We start from the raw sequence: 24,956 nt of genomic DNA on the forward strand, positions 1-24,956 counted from the left end.
AATTAATGCCTCCTGGAGGCAGTGTATTGTTGGGGGTGGGCTTATGGGTTTTATAGCCAGTTTCCCCTTACCAGTGTTTGGCACACTCTCCTGTCACTCTTGTCCACCTGATATTGGCCAGGAGGTGATACTCACCTGCTCATGTTATCATTTTCCTCTGCCATAATGGAGCTTCCCCTCAAGTCTGCAAGTCAAAATATACCCTTTTCCCCCCATAAGCTGTTCTTGGTCATGTGATTTCTGGCAGAAATGTGAACCTGACTGTAACATACTATGTTACATTTATTGATTTGTACATATTAAAATACACTTGCTTCCCTGACATGAAACCAACCTATTCATGATGTATGCTTTTCTTAATTTGCTCTTCACTTATTTTGCAAGAATTTTATTGAGGACTTTTATGTTTATGTCAATGAAATTATTGTACAAGGAATTATTTTGGTATCAGGTTAGTTTGGAAGTTATAGCATGCTTATATTCATACTTTTGAACACTGAGGAGATTTGTGTTATGTGTTTTCAAAAGAATTCATAGAAGGAAGTGGTGAATCTATCTTGCCCTTGGCTATTCTTTTTGGGAAGGCACTTTATTGCTGCTTAAATTGTTATGAATCTGTTTAGTTTATTTCTATTGAACTCACTTTGATAAATCACATGTGACAAGGAATTTATCAAATTCTTCTATATTGTTTGGAGATTTTCAAACATGTCTCAATGAATCATTACCCAATCATCATCTGGATTTCACTTAAATCTGTTGTACCATTCCTTTTTATTAATTTCTTTTATAATTTTATTTCCAAATTATTTTTACCATTACCTTTTAAACATAACTATTAATTTAAGTATTTCTCTGTCCTCCTAAATGGCTAAAATTTTGTCATCCTGTTTATATTTTCATAGAACAAACTCTTTGACTTTGAGCTCATGTATTATTTAGTCCATGTATTATTCTCTCAGTTTCTATTTCATTATTTTTCTGCCATCTTTGGAGTTTAACTACCTGTTTTTCTAAGATCATGAGGTACCTCACTAGGTTATTTATTTTAGAGCTCTCTGATATTTTAATATAAGCATTCATAGTTACAAACTTTCCTCTTAGAACTTTCTTATCTGTATTCTAAAGATTGAGTTGTGTTGTGCATTTTCTGGATTTTTGTAAATCTGTGAGTTATTGTTATACAGTCTGTAGGTTGTTTTGTAATTTCTGTGGCTTCTCTTACTGCTAAGTTCTAGTTTTATTGCACTATGACCTGATCTAATGGAATAATTTATTGTGATTCCCTTACATTTCTCAAGACTTTCTTTGTGTCCTAAAATATCATTTATTTCAGAGTAGATCTGATGGGTTTAAGAGAAGGAGGGTTTTTTTTTTTTTTTTTTTTTTTTTTTTGCTTGTGATAACCTGTTTATATTTATTAGTTCTTTAAATATGTACTGTAATTTAACTGTAAATATTTTTGTTGACTTTTATATTGAGTGTTGAGAATATGCTTAGTAATGTGTTATATATAATATATACATATATATGTGTGTGTGTATTATTATTTTACTGATAGCTTCCATAATTATAGACAATAAACCATGGTAATTCCCTCCCCTCACTTTCCCTTTGCAATTGCATTCTCCATCATATGCCCTCCCCCTCTCATGTCAACATCTTTTTCTCTTATTATGATGGTCTTGTGTAGGTAGTGTCAGGAACTGCAAGATCATGGATAACCAAGCCATTTTATATTCAGAAGAATGTATTGTAAGCAGCCTCAACCTTCTTTGGTTCTTATACTTTCTGCCACCTCTTCCATAATAGACCCCAAGCCTTGGCAGGTGTGATAGGGATGTTTCAGTGCTGAACACTCATCTGTCACTATTTTTTCAGCACTATGATGCCTTTTGAGTTATCCCAAAGGTCACTGCCATCTGAAAAGAGAAACTTCTCTAACCAAAAGTGAGAGCAACATTAATACATGGGTATGAAAATGAAGAGAAGTGCTTACTGGGCAGTTTGGTGAGCACAGTATATACATTTAGCCAGACATCAGCAGTTATTACATCCCTAGGGCTCATGATTTCCCCCATCATAGTTTTCAGTATCAAGCATGTATTCCTTCCCATGGAGCAGACCTCCAGTCGAATTAAAGAGCAATTGGTTTTGGCTTGGATGGTCAAATTTAAGGCTTATAATGCCCACTGTTTTTCTTTTTTTTTTAATCTTCACTGGCAATTCCTCTGTCTTTCATGGAACTGCGTGCAGCATAGCTTTTTCTAGCTTTCTGTCAGCTGATTTACACACAGGATATTTTCAGCTCAGCTCTACTAGGATTTCTCGGTGACCTTTGAGCACAAGTATGTGGATTCTTCAGTAATAGGGTCTTGCCATCTATTTCTGGTGGGAAATCCAGGAACCTTGGCAATGACCTGTAATGTTTGTGGGTATCAGGGACTTCCCTGCCCATCAACTTCTTAGAAGGCACCCAACGTTGGCACTGAAAATTTCCTAGTCACAATCTATGGCTTCTTGGTGTACCATTGTCCTAAAAAGTAGGTTTACATATGACTTAGTCAAACCCTCTTAGCTTTTGATTAGGCCTCCCTCACCTTTTCTTTACTCAATCTCTTCCCCTGACCAAATGTGTATATATGTGTGTGTGTGTGTGTGTGTGTGTGTGTGTATGTATGTTAAAGGTGTTCTTACCATAATCCATAATACTATAAAGATACATACATACACATACATACACACATGTATAATGTTTGTATCACTTGTCAGATTATAAATGTTTAAAACTTATTTTGACCCTTCACAATAAATAAAGTTCAGTGACTCATAATGTTTAGAAACAAAACAAAGTAAAAAAAAAAATCTTTTAAATTATTTGTATGTACTCTGCCTTTTTGGTGAGAAATAAACATTATTCTACAATTTCTCATGACATTTATACCATTATGTTTTTAATGTTAACATGGAGGGAGGGTCCTAAATTTAAAAAAAAAAACCTTTTGTTCCCATCTTTCTATCCACAATTAGTATCAATATAGTCCTGCTTTGAAGTCTCAGCCTTTACATTTATAAACATCCTCTGTTTCCTTAAATATTTTCTTACTTCTTTCTCTTTTTTAAATTAGTTTTGAACTCAGTGAATACAGACAAGTTGGTACCATTGTTAGCCTCCTCCCTAACCACCCCCCTCCACAGGAACCCTCCTTGTTGTGGAATGTGTGTCATGCATTGTGGGGTTAGCTATCAGTTACGAGTAGGAGGCAATGTCTCTGTGTATCATGACCCAATGTTTGGCTCTGACATTCTTTCTGCCCCTTCTGTAAATTTCCCTGAGCCATGTTGGGTTCATTTTGTGTCTGCTTCAGTGATGAGGTCTTGGGAGCCTTGGTAAATGGGATAATACTTTTTTTTTTTTTTTTTTTTTTTTTTAGAGGGAGAGAGAGAGAATGCAATAGATGTAGGCCTTCTTGTAGCCCACAATTGGCAGGAGCTTGATAATGGAGAGCGGGCTCATTTTTGAATATGACTCTGACTTGTTTCCCAGCTTCAGCTATGGGTTCTGTCCCACTAAGCAAATCGATTAGCCAAATCAAGAGCAGCTGGTTTCCCACCATGGCTGTGAGCCACTACTGCACATTTGTGAGTATCACGTCAGGTTGTTTGCTGCTGAGTAGCTTAGACCATGAGTTGCCTGGACAGATATAGGTCATATTCCCTTACTCACTCATGTAGCACCTTAATACAGTAATTTTATTATCAATATAGGCATTTTTTGTTTTCTTTAGTTTCTAATAATTCCTTTAATCACATATACTTTTTTCATCCTATAGCCCAAATTTCAACTTATGTGAAGAATCTTTCCATGTTCTTGCCATTCTAATATTTCCTTGTTCCCACCTGTCACCTTCTGTCATCTTTTATAGTACAGATTTGTAACAGTTGAATTTGATCGTGCAATGATTTCTTTATTTTGCCAATGGCTGTGTGTCTAAAATTGAAAAATAATAATTTATGGATCATCACAATTGTAAACAAATGAGATGAGGGTAAATCTTGGACCATTTTTATCATTTTATTTTCAAACTTTTGAGTAATAACACCTCTGCCACCTACAAAATAATATTCTATGCATCTCTTCTTATTTCTACTACTTGCCTAATATGATGCCACACTTTGGTAATATGCTTTCTTTCTCACTGATTGATTGCCTGTTGGAAAAAAAATACCCAACCTTTCCCTCATTCTATATGTCCTTCAAATTTTATTTTATGATTCAATAAATCTGCATATTTTTATACCATCATTGTTTACAAATGCATATCTGCATGTTATAGTAGATTATATCAACAATTTGCAGAACTACACTATGGAATGTTCCAATTTATTGGAACACCTATCTTCAATTTTAATTCCTAGACTACAATGGATATATTTATAAACCCAAGTTATTATTTTATATTTTATGTGTGAAATATACCTAAGCTGGTAGTGGTTATAGATTTTGTACAAAATAGAGTTGCAGATAGAGAGATTTCCCATAGTCTTTTCATTTTAAGAGGGGCAGTTTAGACTTTTCCTTTTTTTAAAAATTTTTTTTTTAATTTATTTGAGAGTGACAGACACAGAGAGAAGGACAGATAGAGGGAGAGAGAGAATGGGCATGCCAGGGCTTCCAGCCTCTGCAAATGAACTCCAGATGTGTGCGCCCCCTTGCGCATCTAGCTAACGTGGGACCTGGGGAACCGAGCCTCGAACCGGGGTCCTTAGGCTTCACAGGCAAGCGTTTAACCGCTAAGCCATCTCTCCAGCCCAAGTTTAGACTTTTCTATGATGAAGATGTAGTTCCTTCTGCTGCCTTAAGCTCATTATTAAGTATGCTGCTCAGTAATAAGATGTTTGGCTCCATTATTTAGTTTTGGTGTTCCAGTAGTGTTGCATGAAACTTTTTCCTTGGGGAGACATAGACACATATCTATTCACCCCAGGCATAAGAAAGACTCTACCAAGACTAGTTTTGGAGAACCAGTGAGTTTATTTGAGGCTACTTACAGGAGTGTGGAAACCGCAGAGCAGCCACAATGAAAGGTCTCATCCTAACATGGATAATAACCTCCCCATAGTTTGGCAGGAGGTGTTCTCTATTCCTTGACCTTCTTCCTTGACTATCCCTCTAAGGTCCCAAGACCTTGGCAAGTTTTGCATACACCTGGCATAGGGGGCTCCTGAGATCTCAATGAGGGTCTAAAGACATTCCCCACACCTCTGCTTCTATGAAGGGATGTCAACAGGCATAAACTCAAGAGTCCCTTGTGAGTGGCCCCAGCTGATTTTGATGAACCTGGCAATAATGGTTTGCTGCTTTTAGTTTGGAAGGATTCACTGTATAAGTAGAAAGCCACTAACCCCTAACTAGAATCTTCTTTGTGATGTCATAAGGTAAACATGACTGGGTTTGAGGGAAGTAAGAGATACTTTATGCATATCACATATATAAATTTAAAATATTATATTTATTTCAGGTTAAAACACCCTGAGATTAGAGAAACTGAATTTAAATTCAGTCTTCCCCAAGCCAAAAAAAAAAAAAAAAACACAAAAAACACTGTACTCTCTTCTACTTGCTTTTAGACAACACGCTATATAAATAAAAACGATGTTAAAACAAAGTCATTATTAGGTGAGGTAGTAAAGGTTATAAATTCTTAATATATATATTCTTGTTTTGCTGTGTATATATTGATCATTTTTATTGTTTTCATCATAATACATTTAATTCTATCCTTTGTTTATGAATATCTCAGCATTATCAAGCAACACATTTGAAAAAAAAATAGAGTTGGCTAAAATAGATTAAAGAAGAGTAAATTACTCTGATTAGTATAAAACCAATAATTTAGGTCCTTTGGCACATTTTCTAGAAAGCACCATTTAAACTCTGCTAATTGCAAAATAACTGGATTGTCCACCTGCCACCATCACAGTGGATTCTTGCTGTTTTTAATTCTAGAGAAAAAGGATCAAAAAAGTGGCATCTGATTCTTCTTCCCTGTGTATGTGTGTGTAGATAGAATCGACCTGTGCAAACATGCCTCCTGAGGACCTTATGTGAGCAAAGTGTCCGAAGTATGGTAGAACAGTACATGGGCAGCAGTCAGACAATGCAGGTGTCTACCAAAACTCAGCCACGCACCTACATGCTCTATTGAACTTCACTACAAGAAATTTAACTTTATCATAGAGCTAATGTAAGAAGTAAACTAATATGTATAGAGGGGCTGACATTTCTCAAATTAAACTATTATATAGCTATTTGTGTTATAGCTATTGTAGACATAGGCATGCTATACAACTGGAAGCCTTATATTCTTGATTTATATGATATGTACTTGTCCTTATAAGATTCCAGCTCTTAGGTATTACTGATTTTTAGGCCAGTTTATACCCTTTTATAGTGTATATCTTACCTGTCTTTTAAGGAAACACCTCTATTCTTTAAATCAATCTCCCTTGTCCAATTAATTGTTTTAAAACTTGGGAAATAAGTCAAGCATGGCATGTGGAACATTGGTATGCTCAACATATCTTAAAAATTTAGCAGCAAAGGACAGAGAAATGCAGATCTTATGGGACTTTGGGGCATTAGTTGTGGTGGATGCAGAACCTACATATTCAGATCTGTGAAAGGAGTACATCCTGAATTTAGTGTTCATGTTTATAACTCTGACCATATATGGACCTAACTACCTCATTAATATTGTTTATGGAATGCAAGAACTAATACCTATCTGCAAAATACTGTGGCAATTAAATAGGATTGCATTTATAAAATCCTAGTATAATCCTTGCATACAGTTACTTGTCAACATTAATTTTCATTTTTCATTGATTTTGAAAGATGATTATTAACCCTTTACCTTCAAAATTGGCAAGTTATGTTGAGAATTTATAATCATTAATTGCCCTATGATTATATACAATGAGTATTTAAATGCTTTTGTAATGATAATAATACTATATCTCAGCTGAGGTTCTGGGCCTTTTCAGTTGAGAAAACCAGGCCACAATGTCATCATTATTTGACAAGTGAATGTCTCAATCGATTTCACATTGTCACAATAACTGATCCTGGACTATATACAAAGAAAAGAGGTTTATTTGGCTCACCATTCTAGGTAGCTGTGAATAGCAAAAGCATCATTATGCTTTTTGGGGGGTTGTATCATTGCATGATGTGGAAGAAGAAAGGAAATAAACCACACGCATGCACACATACACACACACACACACACACACATACACACACACCCAGACAAACACACATGATACTGCATAATCTCACTGATATGTAGAATCTTAAAAAAAAAACAAAAAACTTGATTTCACATTAAGTTGTGAGTAAAATGATCATTACCATTGCTAGGGAGAATCACAAAGGAGAAAGATAAGCAAGGAGTTGATCAATGAGTACTAAGTAACAGGAGAGAAAGGTTCTGGGGTACTCCTACCAGACAACACATTGCTGGAAATAATGACATGAATGTAACATTTTGAAAAGCTAGAATAAATGATTTTCAGTTTCAGCAGAAATAAATCATTAATATGAGTAATTTTATCTCTATTAAAATATTTTAAATTAAAAGTTATGGATAAAAAATTCAAGGACACATAGCAAAACTAAAACAAACAATGTGCACTGTTCTGAATCCAAAGAAAGTAGATATTTGCTTGCATTTTTATATAATTCTCTGTGTTCCATTAATGTATAGAAGGAAAATAAATATATTTATAATGAAATAGAAATACAATCTTTTCCAAGTGAACAGGTCAATGAAATAGCAACAGTTCTCATTCAATATTTTTTAAGGGAGGAAGGGTTTACTTCAGTTTATAGTCGCAGGTTACAATCCATCATGGCATGGAAGGTATGTCATGAGGAGCTTGAGAGAGGCCATATCTTCATTATCCACTCATCTGTTGAGGGACATCTAGGCTGGTTCCATTTCCCAGCAATTATAAATTGAGCAGCAATAAACATGGATGAGCACATACTTCTAAGGAAACGAGATGAGTCCTGAGGATATAGGCCTAGGAGTGCTATAGCTGGGTCATATGGTGGATCAATCTTTATCTATTTTAGGAACCTCCACACGGTTTTCCACAATGACTGGAACAGATTGCATTCTCACCAACAGTGTAGAAGGGTTCCTCTTTTTCCACATAACCGCCAATAATTATGGTCATTTGGTTTCATGATGGTAGCCAATCTGACAGGAGTGAGATGGAATCTCAATGTAGTTTGAATCTGCATTTCCCTGATGACTAGTGACATAGAACATTTTTTTAGATGCTTATATGCCATTCGTATTTCTTCCTTTGAGAACTCTCTATTTAGCTCCATAGCCCATTTTTTTGATTGGCTTGTTTGCTTCCTTATTAGTTAACTTTTTAAGTTCTTTGTATATCCTAGATATTAATCCTCTATCAGATATATATCTGGCGAAGATATTTTTCCCATTCTGTAGGTTGCCTCTTTGCTTTATTTACAGTGTCCTTTGCAGTGCAAAATCTTTGTAATTTCATGAGGTCCCAGTGATTAATCTATGGTTTTATTGCCTGAGCAATTGGGATTGTATATAGAAAGTCTTTACCAAGACCAATATGTTGAAGGGTTTCCTCTAATTTTTCATCTAGCAGTTTTAGAGTTTCCAGTCTGATGTTAAGGACTTTAATCCATTTGGACTTAATTCTTGTGCATGGAGAGATAAAAGAATCTATTTTCATCCTTCTACAGATACATATCCACTTTTCCCAACACCATTTGCTGAAGAGGCTGTCTTTTCTCCAATGATATTTTTGGCATTTTTATCGACTATCAGGTGGTTATAGCTACCTGGACTTACATCTGGGTCCTCTATTCTGTTCCATTGATCTATACGTCTGCTTTTGTGCCAGTACCATGCTGTTTTTTGTTACTATGGCTCTGTAGTATAGTTTAAAATCAGGTATAGTGGTACCACCAGCCTTATTTTTGTTGCTCAGTATAATTTTAGATAATCAAGGGTTTTTTGCGATTCCTAATGAATTTTTGGATTTTTTTTCTATTTCCATGAAAAATGCCTTTGGAATTTTGATGGGGATTGCATTAAATATCTAGATTGGTTTTGGTAAGATTGCCATTTTCACAATATTGATTCTTCCAATCCAGGAACAAGGGATGTTTTTCCACGTCCTAGTGTCTTCTTCAATATCTCACTTGAGTGTTTTAAAGTTCTCATTGTAGAGATTCTTTATTTTCTTGCTTAGGTTTATTCCAAGGTACTTTATTTTTTTTATGCAATTGTTAATGGGAGTGATTCTCTGATTTCATCCTCTATGTGTTTGTTGTTAGCATATATGAAGGCTACTAATTTCTGTGTATTTATTTTGTATCTGGCTATGTGGCTGTAGGTTTTTATCAGCTCTAACAGTTTGCTAGTAGAGTCTTTAGGTTCCATTATATAGAATCATGTCATCTGCAAATAATGATAACTTGATCTCTTCCTTTCCAATTTGTATCCCTTTATGTGTTTCTCTTGCCTTATTGCTATGGCTAAGAGTTCCAAAACCATATTAAATAAAAATGGGACAGTGGACGCCCTTGTCTTATTCCTGATTTTAGTGGAAAAGCTTCCAGTTTTTCCCCATTTAGTAATATGTTGGCTGTAGGCTTGTCATAAATAGCCTTTATTATATTGAGATATGTTTCTTCTATTCCCAGCCTCTGTAGGACTTTTATCATGAAGGGATGTTGGATTTTGTCAAATGCTTTCTCTGCGTCTAATGAGATGATCATGTGATTTTTGTCCTTCAATCCATTTATATGATGTATTACATTTATTGATTTGCGTATATTGAAACATCCCTGCATCTATGGGATATAGCCTACTTGGTCAGGGTGAATGATCTTTCTTGTTGGGAGATTATTGATAACTGTTCTGATCTCCATGCTTGTTATAGGTCTATTTAAGTGATTATTCTCAACTTGATTTAATTTAGGTGGGTCATATAATTCAAGGAACTCATTCACTTCTTTCAGATTTTCATACGTTGTGGAGTACATGCTTTTCTAGTGTGTCCCTATGATTTTTTTGAATTTCTCTGGCATCTGTTGTTATGTTACCTTCTTCATCTGTAATTTTATTAATTTGTGTCTCTTCTCTCTTTCTTTTGGTCAGATTTGCTAAGAGTTTATCAATCTTGTTTATCCTTTCAAAGAACCAACTCTTTGTTACATTAATTCCTTGGATTGCTTTGTTGTTGTTGTTGTTGTGTTTTCTATTTCATTAATTTCTGCCCTAATCTTTATTATTTCTTCCTGTCTACTGATTTTTGGTTTGCCTTGTTCTTCTTTTTCCAAGGCTTTAAGGTGAAGCATTAGGTCGTTTACTTGCAACCTTTCTAATTTTTTAATATAGCCACTTAAGGCTATAAATTTACCACTTAGAACTGCCTTCATTGTGTCCCAGAGATTTTGGTATGCTGTGTTCTCATTATTGTTTGACTCTATAAATTTTTTGATTTCCTTCTTGATTTCTTCATTGACCCATTCATCATTTAGTAGTGTATTGTTTAGTTTCCATGATTTTGTGTATGCTCTATAGCCTTTGTTGCTTCTGATTTATAGTTTAATTCCATTGTGGTCAGATACAATTCAAGGAATTATTTCAGTTTTCCTGAATTTGTTAAGACTTGCTTTGTGTCCTAATGTATGGTCTATTTTAGAGAATGTTCCATGTGCTGCTGAAAAGAATGTATATTCTGCAGCATTTGGATGAAATGTCCTGTATATATCTGTTAAGTCCATTCTTCTATGACCTCATTTAGTCCAGATGCTTCTCTGTTTATTTTTTCCTGGGATGACCTGTCAATTGATGAGAGTGGGTTGTTGAAGTCACCACTACCACTGTGTTTGGTGTTATCTGTGACCTTAGTTCTAATAGTGTTTGTTTGGTGAATTTGGGAGCCCCCATGTTAGGTGCTTATATGTTTAGAATTATAATGTCCTCATTTGGAGTGTGCCCTTAATCAATATAAAGTGACCTTCTTTATCTTTCTTGACTAACATTGGACTGAATTCTACCTTGTCAGATATTAAGATAGCAACCCCTGCTTGTTTTCTAGGCCCATTTGCTTTAAACACCGTTTTTCAACCTTTCACCCTAAGATAATGTCCATCCTTTGTAGAAATGTGAGTTTCTTGGAGACAACAAATTGTAGGATTCTGCTTTTTAAGCCAGTCGGCAAAACTATATCTTTTGGTTGGGGCATTGAGTCCATTGATATTTAGTGATATTATTGAAAAGTGTGTATTTATGTTTGCCTTTTTTTTTTTGTGGTTCTGGTTCTACCTTTGCTCTCTTGTGTTAATTAGCATTTGATTATTGCTTGTTTTTTTCCAGGTTCCTTATATGTGTGCTTTTCCTTCTCCTTGGCATGGAGGATTCTTTCAAATATTTTCTATAGAGCTGGTTTCGTCTTCAAATACTCCTTTAGCCTGCTTTTGTTATGAAATGTCCTTATTTCTCAGTCTTTTTGAATGGATAGCTTTGTAGGATAAAGTAACCTTGGTTGACAATTGCTATATTTCAGAATTTGGAATACACCATGCCAAAGCCTTCTGGCTTTTAAAGTTTGTGTTGAGTAATCTGCTGTAATCCTGATGAACTTGCCTTTGTAGGTAACTTGATTTTTCACTCTAACTGCTTTCAATATTTTTTCTTTGGATTGTGTTTTTGGCTGTTTGATTATAATATGGCGAGGAGAGGTTCTTTTCAGGTTTTGTCTGGCTGGGGTTCTAAAGGCTTCCTGTATCTGAAGTTTTCCTCTGTGATTTTGTTGAGGATGCCTACTATGCCTTTGGAGTGAGATTCTTCTCCTTCTACTATGCCCCGAATTCTTATGTTTGATCTTTTTATAGTGTCCCAAATATCTTGAAATTCCCATTCATACTTTTCTATTAGTTTGTCTTTCTCTTTGTTGGACTGTATTAGATCTGCCACCTGGTCTTCTAGCTTAGATATTCTGTCTTCTCCTTCATCCATTCTACTGTTGAGATTTTCTATAGAGTTTTTTATTACATTAACTTTGTTCTTTATTGCTAGTAATTCTGACTAGTTTTTCTTTATTATTTCTATTTCCTTATTTATGTCTTATATTGCCTTCTTTCATTGAATTGGTGTCCTGCATCTTCTTTGATTCCTTTGACTTGTTCTTTGAATTCTTTGAACATATTTACCATCATTCTTTTGAAGTCTTTCTCAGGCATTTCCTCTAATTCATTTTCACTGGAGGTCATCTCTGATGCATTAATACTTTTTGGCTGATTTGTATTATCTTGATTTTTGGTGTTTCTTGTGTTATAATGTATATATTTTTGCATCTTGGATTAAGTTAATGCTTGGATTTTCCAGTTAGCTGGGTATTCTTAGCTGTATCAATTGATCTGATGTTATATATCTTCAGTGTAGGATATTAAGATGTTAGGTGTGGTTCTTAACACTCTCAGAATATCTAGAAAAGTGATCCTAGGGGGTTGAGTTTGCCTGCTATGGGAGCATCCAAGTAGGCTTAGTGGAACAAAATACAGGTAGATTCTAAAATTTTACTAAACACAGTACACGTTCAATCAAACAACAGCACCGAGTATTTATGCAAGAGTAGGTGCTATAAAAACCAGATCTTCTATCAACAAAGTTTTTAAAATTTCTTGTCTGTTGAGGATTCCAAGTCAGCTTGTGACCAAGTGGGATCCTTCCCTGGTGCAATCCCAGTTACATTTTTCGATGATTTTGGTCTCAGTCAAGTATGCTGGCTGGGTTGCTGTACCGCATTCTGTTTTATGGAGCTGTGCACTGGTTTTTCCTGTGGGACAAACTGAGCCTGGCAACCGTGGCCCTGCAGATGGGCACCCCTGCTGCTGGAACTGCCGCTCCTGCTGCTGCTGCTGAAGCTGCCACTGCTGGGTCCATCGCTGCTGCTGAAGCTGCAACTGCTGCTGCTGAAGCTGCCACTGTTGAGTCTGCCTCTGTTTTGCTGAAGCTGCTACTGCTGAAGCTGCCACTGCTGCGTCCGCTGTGTTTTGCTGAAGCTTCTACTGCTGAAGCTGCCACTGCTGGGACCGCCACTGCTTTGCTGAAGCTGCTACTGCTGAAGCTGCTGCTGCTGGGTCTGCCATTTCTTTGCTGAAGCTGCTGCTGCTGGGTCCACCACTGCTTTGCTGAAGCTGCTACTGCTGAAGCTGCCACTGCTGGGTCCGCCGCTGCTACTGCTATAGCCGCCACTGCTGGAGCTGCTGCTGCTGCTGCTGGAGCCGCTGTTGCTGGTGCTGGAGCCACTGCTGTTGCTACCAGAGCCACGGCTTCCACCACCACTTCTGCTGCCAGAGCTGGGCAATGCTGGTGGAGCTGCTTTGGCCTGCCTGTGTGGGCTCTGGATGCTCTGGGACTCTCCTACTTCTCTGCTGTCATTTTAATTTCTCATATACCTCAGTTTTTAGTAAAAGTGTGTATTTTGCTGGGTTTTCTTTGGCTTTTTCTCCCCTAGGCTGTTTTGGCGTGGTTCCTGTGCTGCCATCTTAACTAGAAGTCTCCATCATTCAAAATGTTAAGTTCCAAGTTCAACACTCTCAAGGGATTTCATATTTCTAACACATTTGCAGTTTTATTTTACTTGATAAATGAATCTTTCTTATTTCACTGTCCCTTTCAAATGTGTGCTTTTTCCACAGGTAACTATGGAGAAAGTGGCATGGAAGCTTTCAAAGATATGTCAGCCAAGGAAGGGATTTGCATCGCCCACTCTTACAAAATCTACAGCAACGCTGGGGAACAGAGCTTCGACAAGCTGCTGAAAAAGCTAAGAAGTCACTTACCCAAGGCCAGGGTGGTGGCCTGCTTCTGTGAGGGAATGACAGTGAGAGGCCTGCTCATGGCTATGAGACGCCTGGGTCTAGCAGGAGAATTTCTACTTTTAGGCAGGTAAGTGACAACCAACAGTCAATGTGAGAAATTTAGTAATATGGTTTTGGTGCATAAGATAGGTGCTTTAGAATTTTAACCTGTGTCATGGAAGCAGAGTTTAAGCGTAGCATATCATAAAGCTTGAAAACAATGGAAAATAATTATATGTTAGAGACTAATTAATGATGGAAAAAAGAATCAAAACATAAAGTTGATTATTCCTTAAGTCTTCAAAAATAACCATAAGGAAATGAGCAGGATTCTTAAATATCTAATGATATTGAGAAAATGCATGTATCTGAAATATATTGATGCTATTTTGAAAATGATTTTGAGAATGCTTGCATTATAATATAGAATCATAGGATTTTGGTTTTTACAAAAAGAGAAATGCTTACAAATTTATTTTGAAAAATCATTGAAAGATCAATTTACTATAGTAGGATTCAAAGGTATTAACTTTTCTGATCATCTACTCTGTTACGAGACAAGGTTGTAAAATAGATATGTACAACATAACTTTTGACACCACAACTTGATGTTTTCTACTAACAGGTTGGGCTGCAGTTTGTACACACTTAGTCTTAGGATTTATTTTAATTATCCAGGTAGTTCATATTGATTCATCTCATCATTGGCTTATATAACAAAATATATTACTTGTGGTTTCTAGGGGAATAGCCAAAATTTAATATGTCTATATGTAAGATAAAAATACCCCATCAGAAAAGAGAAGCTTGTCTAACCAGAAGTGAGAGTGAAGCTTCTCTTTTCAGATGGCAATGACCACTGGGTTGGCCCAAAAGGCAACATAGTGCTGAGAAGAAGGGACAGAGGAGTTTGAGCACTTAAACATCTCACACCCTCCATGGCTCAGGTTCCATTGCTGAAGAAGTGGCAGAAAGATTGTAAGTGCCAAAGGAAGGGTACCACTCCCTACATACAATTATCTGGACAGAATTTGGCCTTGATATCCAAGTCCTTGCAGTGCCTAGCAATACCTACGCAAGACCTTCATAATAGGAGAAAAAGTTGATGACATCAAATTAAAAGAGAGACTAATAGACAGAGGGGGGGGATAGGACAGAGAGCAGAGCTATAAAGGAGAAACTGGGGGAGGAGGGGGAAGGGGAAGGGAGGAAAAAAACACGGTTTGTTGTCTATAAGTATAGAAGTTCTCTCTCTCCCTCTCTCTCTCTGTCTCTCTCTCTCTCTCTCTCTCTCTCTATATATATATATATATATATATAGATAGATAGATAGATAGATAGATAGATAGATAGATAGATTGATAGATAGATAGATAGATACATAGATAGATACATAGATAGATACATAGATACATAGATACATAGATAAAAATACACATATACACGTGATCTATGAGAGTGGATAGTGTTCACTTCTGGTCTGAAAGTCAGAATGTTCAATAGCAAGAAAAAACAGTGTTGCAGTTCATATCTGGAGGCTGAAAAAGGCCAGTGGCTCATTCAATGTGCTCATGTAAAGGACCCTTTTCTCCAGCCTGTTTCTTTAGTTCAAGTCTTAGACTAATTGGAGTGTGATATGTGTGTGCAGTGGTCAGTCTGCTGTATTCAGTATACTGAGTCAAACGTTTCCATCCTAAAACATCCTCCCCAAAAATTTCAAGATAATATGATGACAAATAGCTGAATACCCATGTGTCAGCCAAATACAAATACAAAACTTACCATTGAGTCATGAAAAAATAACAGTGTTGAATATGTGAACAAAGTTTACTCTGGATATGGAAACATTACCATTTAAGGTGGCATGTAAGATTTGTTTTCTATCCTTTACTTTTTTCAAATAGGTTCTCATTGTAACCCAAACCGATAAAGAACTCACTTTGTAGCCCAAATTCATAGCTATTCTCATACCTAACCTCCAGAGTGCATGTACCACCACACCCAGCTAGTCAGGCTCATATCCTGTGAAGGCAATGTATGTCACATAACTTCTAAAATGCCAGATAATTTACTGAATAGGAAAAGACTTCAAATCACTGCTTCCTTCAATATTGCTATCTTCAACAAGTAAGTCATATAATTTTCCATTGGGAGCTTTTAAAAATAAAACACACATATTATTTTTCAAAAGCTTAATGGACCCTCTATATTCAGACTAAACACCTGCTTAGGTACATAATCTAATAGTTTCTTTATGTACTTAATTCTTCTTTGTCTGAAATGATGACAGCAAATTTATGGAGCTATTTTGGTGTGAAGCCACATAGCCTTCATAAAAATTAAACAAGGTGAGGGTTTCATTTAAATTGATGTAATACATTTTGGTCTAATTTCATTCTTAATAACTTGCATCCTTACCTTGGTATTAGTGACATACCAATTAACTTCACAGAACTCAAGAACATGCCCTCTGACAATCCATTTGTATTTCAATGGTCAGTGATATTACTGGGTTAAAAACAGGAAAGAAAGTGGCTTTTAATGGTTTGATTGTTTCTCTGGTAGGGGATAAGTGATTTTGTAGTTCCTAGCTGCTTCTTTTTTAATGACTACATGGGAAGAACTTAGGTCACTTTTATTGACTGAAAACAGATTACTATTTACTACATTTCCATTTTCCACCTATAACTTTATTGCATGTTATACCACAGTCAAGATTCAATGATTTTATACTTTTAATTTATTCTAGATATAATATACTAAATACAGAAAGTTCTTTTCAAGTCATTTAATCCAGAGAAAAAGAGACTTATATGTTGAGTTACATTTTGCTTATTTTATTTATTAGTTATACAACAATTTTTTTTTATTTTTACTTGATAAGTTCACTTGATCTTTGAGCAATTGGTTTTAAAAGTATTCATTTTTCTGAATTTTAAAAATAATTTACTGTAATTTTCACCTATACAGTCATGTTCTTTTCTGTCAAAGAATATATGATGCTATTTCCAGCAACTGGAATCAATACTATGGTCTAATCACCATCGGCATCCCTCAGACACCACTTCTACTTTCTTCAGCCAGTTTTAGTGAGGTGGTGCTTTGAGTGTTTACAACACTGTTTGTCAGAAGCATTTATCAAAAAGGCTACTTGTCAAATTCTGTGTGGCAAATACCATGTGAAGCACTTACCATGCATCATCTCATTTAACCATTCAGTTGACAAATATTCACTTTCTGCTGTGCATTAGAATGCTTCTGTGAGTGAAGCAGAAAATAATTTTACTTTTATAATGTTTAAAGATAGTAATATAACCTGTGTTGAATACTGATACAATTTCCAGTTTATATAAAAATATTCTAAATTTCCAAAATATTAAATAACACTGTTATGAGTAGTAAGAAAATCTATAGCAAGGACATTGGCCTTTCTTTTACAAATGGGGCAACTAATACCCTGGAAGTTAGGATGACATGGTCAAAGTCACACAAGAATACAGTTAACATGATTCACAGTCCAGTTAGCATCATGCCATCCTTCATTATCCTGTCTTTTTATAATGGACAAAGAAATACATTGATTTTAAGCAAGTCCTTGAATATCATTACTTCTTAAAAATTGATTTCTGTTCCTCTCATAATGCACCTAATATTTTATGATTATTTTCCTATCCTGATCCCCACAGTCTCTGTTTCTTCCACATCTGATCAATGATCCATACATGAATGGATGGGTTTTAGAAACTAGAAGCCAAAGTAAAAGGAAGGAGACTCTCATGATTGTTATAAGCTCCCACATTTCCATTATCGTTACTTATTTCTCCAGCTGCCTTGGTTCAGTCATGTTTCATTGGTCATTTAGCTGAAGTTTGGCAGAACGAAGGGGACTACACTTCAGATACAATCTCTGGACTACACATTCATATTCTGTGGGTGCACATCCCCAGCCATTAGGCCTTCCATCCATGTAAGGATAGGGGTGCACAGCCCCAGACATTAAAACTGTCACCTGATAGCTTGCTATTCTCTTTTCTGTTGTCAATTAAAAATATCCCATCCAGGTCTCTGAAGTAGCTTTGTTAAAGACTTTGGTCACTATAAGTGAGTGAGGTAAAAAATGGCATTTCTAATTTTTTTTTCTATTATAAATACATTGTTTTATTTCTAGACCTGTATATGTAGTACTGGAGATATAGTATTTAAAATGTGAAGACATTAATATGAACTTGGAAATGAGAGCTATTATCAAATAAACTAATTAAAAAATAGTTAACTATAATTGTGTCTGCTTGAATTGTGTTGTCCTGTACCATAGTGAAGAATATGTCAGACAATAAATGGCAATGTGCTTAAGTTTGAACTTGTTTGTGAATTATAAATATTATATAATAGGAAGTAACTCTACCTCAGTTATTTTCAAAATGAAAAGAATTAATTCTTCCAGGCATGGTGGTACATAACCTTAATCCCTTCACTCATGAGATAGAAGTAAGAGAATACTGTGAGTTCGAGGCCAGTCTGAGACTATAGAGTGATTTCCATGTCAGCCTGGGTGAGAGTGAGACCCCAACCTTGAAAAACCAATAAAAAATAGACTTTATTCCAATAAATGTATTTGCTGATAGATTATAAAAAAAGTTCCAGCAAATCATGAAAATAGTTATTAACTGTGTGTAGATATTACTCTTTATTGTTACTTAATAACCAAGGTACTAACTACGAATTAATGCCATTACAAACATGTAAACATTTTTTCTTTTGATAATTTGATGACATTCAATTACAAGGCAGAAAAAATATTTTTATTGAGTTTCATGGATGGTAGAAGAGAGGAAGGGAGACAGACATAAAAAGGGAATGGAGACAGAGAAGGAGACAATAACATTTATACTCTCAAAGTATTGCATAAATTGAGATTGAAATATTTTTGAACTTAATAATATTGCTTTCATATAGAGAAGAAATTGAGATTTAAAGAGGTTAAATGAGTAGAAAAGATAACATGCCATTGTTGCCCATGTAAGCATCACAAACACAGAAGACTTCTGGCTACGTATGTGTTCCAATACTTGTAAAATTTCAGTTCATGGGGGCTGGACAGATGGCTCAAGGGTTAAGGTGCTTGCTTAGAGAGCCTAATGATCTGGGTTTGATCCTCCAATACCCACATAAAGCCAGATGCAGTGGTGATGACTCTAGACTTAATTTGCTATAGCCACAGGCCCTGGCACACTCTTACTTTTTGCCTGTCCTTCTCCTTTCTGCCTTTGCTTGCAAATAAATTAAAAATATATTTTTTTATTTCAGTTTAATTTTCCTTTATATTTGTATTCTTGTTCGGGGGAATTCTTTGAACATTCCAGAAACCTAGCAAAAAGCCTGGAAACATATAGAAGTGAATGTGATAAATTTATAATGCAAATAAAACCAGTCAAATTATGCTCTACTTTGCTTGAATTATGTTTTACTTGTCTGTGCTTTATTCAGGAAGAGAAATCACATAAAGTTATGTCTATTATTTGTGTCCATATGCATCAGGCAATATGTAAAACTATCTAGACCATGTGGGTCAAGCACAGAGAACAAGTAGACTGTCTGCAAAAGGAGTCTGTAAAAGAGTCTAAGAAATACCACTTTTGTACCTAGTAGGGATAATTGGACACACACCCCCCAAACAAACAGCTTGCTACAGTTATCTTTTTACCCATATGTAATTTATGATCATGAATAATCTTACAGGGAAATGAAACCACAAATGTAGAAAAAAATGCACTATTTCTATATCTTCACCAGTTTAGGGCATAATTAAATTATTTGATATGTGTTAAACACTTAATTGAAAGAAGCATAATTATATTTTAGTATAATTGACCTTATATGTTCTTCCAATGCCCATAAATGCTATATATTTTTTCTACAACCAACCTTTTATTTGTATCAATGAACTTAGTTTATTTTCCTTCTTCACTATAAAAGCATATTATAAATTAAGACATAGTAAAAAAAATGTGGTTCACTTAAAAATGTTGAAAATATTGCTACTCTTGACATTTAATTTCCTTGTGTCATTTTTGACAATATCAAACTATATTTTTAACCACCTATAGTCTTTGGTAACTCACAGGATTTAATTATTATATTCAAGAACCAACCAAGGAGGCATATTTATTTAGTTGGTCATTTAATTTGTGGTTCTAAGCAGGATAGAGGACTGAGTTAATGAAGAGGACCACAAATGGTATAAAATGGTCCCAAATAGGAATGGGTAGCATTTAATCATAAGTAAAGGCAGAGCTAGGAAGGTTAATTTCACAACCAAATCAGATGCAGAAACACTTTACATTAGAGGCAAGTATTTTAAATATTTTGAACATAAAACTATCACTTGATGATTTTCCGTTGTAGTTGTGGAGACAAGTAAGGAAGAGTATTTGTGTGTGTAGGCAATAGCATTAGGTTAAGAAGATATCAGTCGATACTGGAAATTTAGAACAACATTCATAACAAGAGGCTTCCTACATTACTTTAAAAAATATATTACTCCATCTGTTACCAACAAAGATGAGGGTAAGATCTGACTACACTATAATAATAGTGTTCTTTAAATAATAGTCAATTTAATATTTGTACATGTACTTTCACATGAAATATTGTGATGAGATATCACTATTTCCGTTTAAAAGATAGGTAAAGCAACATCTCAGTCTACAAATTACAAACCAACAGGAATGATCATGAAGATTAATTAATAATAAATACTTAGAGATGATGCCTTGGACCAATGCTGGATGGGTTCCTCCCAACATTGTTCCTGCATCTGAGAGTCCCAGGAAGATTGTGACAGTTGTGGATTTGCCTGTATTAGTCAGCTTTCAGAAGAACAAGAGAAGTAAAGCCTGAAGTATACCAAACAGATATTTCAATAAAAAGTGGAAATGCATATTGAAGTCCTCTGGTGTCACCAGACAAGTAAACCTGGTGAAAACGGGAAGAGGTATGGAATAAAAGCTTCCATATTTTCCCTCCTGTACAGCAGAAATCCCTCTCAAACAACCCATAAAAATTTGAAAAAGGGCTGGAGAGATGGCTTAGCAGTTAAGCACTTACTTTCCTGTGAAGCCTAAGGACCCCGATTAGAGGCTCGATTCCCCAGGACCCACGTTAGCCAGATGCACAAGGGGGTGCACGCATCTGGAGTTCGTTTGCAGTGGCTGGAAGCCCTGGCATGCCCATTCTCTCTCTCTCTGCCTCTTTCTCTGTCTGTCACTCTTAAATAAATAAATAAATAAATAAATTTTTAAAATGTAAAATAGGATATTTCTTTTATCTCTTAAAAATCCCTTCAGATGTTGACTTGTTGACTTGGCTTTGCAAATGGAAAATCTGAAGCTGATCTAATGCTTGTCTCATCAGTGGTCACTCAGATAAATAGATGTTCCGCTGAAATTTAATTCATACTGGTCACCTTGGAAGGTGCTCTGAAAGGAAACCAGACGGCCTTGATGTTCAAGGACAGAGATGTTTTCCTAAGGTGTAGGGTCAAACCACTACATCACTGAACCTCTTCTGGAACAAGCATTTGCATCTCAAAGAAGTCTGGTATTCTGAGGACTCATTGTAACTATAAAATGTGTTCAAAGTAATTTTTTAAACACCTGGATACCAGTCATAGGTATTTGGAAAGTGTTCTTTGTCAGCAAATACTGTTGTAAATGGATTGATTTCTTTACTTTTTATGGTAAAATTATTATTAACCACATTTTACAGCTGAGGAAACTGAGGGCCAGAGAAACAATAACTTACTTAGGGTCACACAGGTAGTCAGAGAGGACAAACAGAAGTAGCCTGTACCTCATGGTGATGTCAAGTAATGGGCCGATCTTGATATTCCTTAAATTCAGTGATAAAGTTAATCTTCATAGCATAAAATCTCAATGTATTTTTCTCTTTGTAAAGTAGAGAAGTTTAAACCAAGAAAAGCACAGCAATAAAAGTCATGCTTAAAATAATTTTCTTATTTTCAAAATGTATAAAACCTGTAGCAATTAAACTATATGTAGACAAACAAAACCAATGACCAGAAGGGCTATTTAAACCATACCATTTTTCACAGAAACACTGTGGGAAAAAAAAAAAAAAAAGCTTAGCTTTCAGAAATGGAAAAAAATAAAAATAAAACCTAACAGTTTTAATCGGAAGAATATCCTTAGATCATTTGCTTTTCCATGTTTTCATTAGAACAGTGTCATACTCATTTGCATAATGTCTTTGGCTGCTCTGGGGCTGTAATGGTATCTCTGTAGTCACTGAAACCATGTGTCCCATAAATCCAAAATCTTTAATCTCTGGCTCTGTATGTAAAAATTGTTCTGACAAGAGACCCCACGTTCTCATCTGTGATGTTTCTACTTCCTTGTTCAACAGCACGACCTCAGCCTTTAAATTTCACCCCACAGCACTTATAGTCTGCAGCTAATTTTCTGTTTTTATTTCAGTTCTCCCAGAAGTTTAAGAACGCTAGACTGATAATGGGCCAGTCATAGTTGCTCTTGTTGGATACTGGGGTACAGGTTTCAGCACTACATTTCTCGTTAGAGAGAAGAGCAAGAGCAAAAGGACAGTGAAAGGAGCTTATGCTGTTGTTGCTTCGTTTTGGAACATAATGTTCAAACCCACTGTAATAGGCAGTGCAGTTGAAAAACCTCCCCTTAAGCCCTGAATAATTTAATTTTATCTAAAATAAAAGAATGAGCTAAATATAATAAGGAATGTACCCTTTGGGTATAGATATTAGTCTTTCAAATAAGGGTATTTTTACTCCTCTCATTTGTTAAATGGGACTGGTGACATAGATCAAAAAATATTTCCTTTCTTTCCCCTCTATCTTCCTTGAATATTTTTCTATTTAATTAGGGCATCCTTGTAAAAATAGTTGTAAGCATCTTCCCTTTGTGAAAATATTGAACTCTATATTTGGGCACACATTTTTTTATTAAATGTGTGGCCTGAATATGCCTATAGCTACCACTATATTCAGAAGCAAAATTATAAAGTATTTAATAATTAGTAATGTACAGATTCAATTGGAAGAAATGCAGATCAAAACCAACAGGTAAATCTGTGGCTGTACATATGTGTAGATTATCGAGACTGCTCTTTCTGAAATTCCCCAATACTGTCAAATCTTTCCTTGTGTCAATCAAAATCTTATCATGTTTCAACCAGGCCTCTCTTACAGCGTCACTTACACTTATTCTCTCTGGAATCATGACCATATCTTTCACCTGCACACTTGGGTTTATCATGTAAAATTATTTCCTGTAGGGTTGTGAAAATATGAACTCCAGGAGAACTTTGCCATCATCCTAAAGCACTGGGACATTTCATTTTCAATCTTTTGTTGCTCTCTTTCTCTTCATAACCAGAACATGAGCCCTTTGTTTGGTTTATCAATTTTCTTGGTTTAATACCCAACTCATGAGCAATATTTAACAATGGCTGAAAATGCAGAGAAAAATTAGTTTGTAAGTTATATCAAGGTGGAGAATTTTTTTCCCCTCTAACAGCCATAAGTAAATTTCAGGTAGGCTTTTTGAGGTCTTTACAGAGCGCAAATGCATACTAAATGTGTGCTTCACTGAAAGGAAGTCAACTGAAAGCTTCATGTTGGAGACTGGAGCTCATTCCTTAGGATTACCTGCCTACAATTTTATAACAACTGCCAGTTTATAGCTTGTAGATACAGTAGAATGCTGCTGGCCTTTGCAGATATGTCCTTGAAGAAATGAGGCATTTTTCTATGGTATATTATAACACATCAAAATAATACATTATGGGCAATGGGAAAAGTGAACTTTATAGGATTATGATGCAAAGCCCATGGACCACCATAGAGATATACTTGTTTAAAAGAAAGCTTCCCAGACTCTAGCTCCTTTCAAAGAAAAAAAAAATATGTTAGTCCCCAGCCCCCCTCTGCCCCCATTGGACTTGCCAAAGTGTCAAGAAGAGTTGATTTGGAAAGAGTCCATCACTGGTTCTGAATACACTAGACCTTCAAAACAGTGGTCTACAGACTCCCAAGTTAAACTTTTTTTTTTTTTCTTGTGGATCTTCAATTTCAGTTTCTCATTTGTGTTTTCAACAATGACTTTACAGACACTATATTGGTATTATAGAAAGCCAAAAGGAATAGTTTCCAAAATCAGTCTTTATTTTCATTTGTTTTACTGTGTTTTCACTTTGCAACATGCTTATTTATCTTTATGTTTTCTTAAATATTTCATTTATTTATTTGAGAGAGAGAGAGAGAAAGAGATAGAGAGAATGGGCATGCCAGGGCATCCAGCCACTGTAAACGAATTCCAGATGCATGAGAAAGATAGAGACAGAGGAATGGGAGTACAAGGGCCACTAGCCACCGTAAACAAACTCCAGATGCACCTTGGGCATCTGGCTTATGTGGGTACTGGGGAATTGAACCTGGGTCCTTATGCTTTGCAGGCAGGTACCTTAACCATCCAGCCATCTCTCCAGCTCATGCTTATTTTTTTAAAAACAAGTAGTATTGATGTAAAAAGGCTGTCTGAAAAAAACATATTTCTTTTTTTAATTTTAATTTTATTTTATTTTATTTTATTTTTGGTTTGTCGAGGTAGGGTCTCACTCTAGCCCAGACTGACCTGGAATTCACTATGGAGTCTCAGGGTGGTCTTGAACTCATGGCGATCCTCCTACCTCTGCCTCCTGAGTGCTGGGATTAAAGGCGTGCGCCACCACGCCTGGCGAAAAAAACATATTTCTTTACCTCTTCATTACCTCTATTGGTATTTTCCTTTTTCTTCTCTTTTTCTCTCTATTCTCCCTTTTCCTTTCCCTCAGGTAATCAATATGAACACAGTGTTACCATCTTTATTCTTGTTCTGATGATCATTGGTACAGGCACATTTATACATTCTTGAGGGTTTTTTTTTTTTTTTTTTTTGAGGTAGGGTATCACTCTAGCCCAGGCTGACCTGGGATTCAC

At 35.6% G+C, this 24,956-nt stretch overlaps 1 protein-coding gene across 4 annotated transcripts in view; it reads left to right on the plus strand.

Moving 5' to 3' along the window:
* The window catches only part of Grm5 (glutamate metabotropic receptor 5), a 513,149-nt gene that overhangs the window by 198,499 nt on the left and 289,694 nt on the right, over window positions 1–24,956 (plus strand). For all 4 annotated transcript variants that reach the window (XM_004658258.2, XM_045145474.1, XM_045145476.1 and 1 more), the window contains exon 3: window positions 13,769–14,018. In XM_004658258.2, the coding sequence (XP_004658315.2) occupies window positions 13,769–14,018 (250 nt within the window). The remainder of the gene's footprint in view (window positions 1–13,768; window positions 14,019–24,956) is intronic.

The sequence above is a fragment of the Jaculus jaculus genome, chromosome 3 (genome assembly GCF_020740685.1).
Source record: "Jaculus jaculus isolate mJacJac1 chromosome 3, mJacJac1.mat.Y.cur, whole genome shotgun sequence".
Lineage (NCBI taxonomy): Eukaryota > Metazoa > Chordata > Mammalia > Rodentia > Dipodidae > Jaculus > Jaculus jaculus.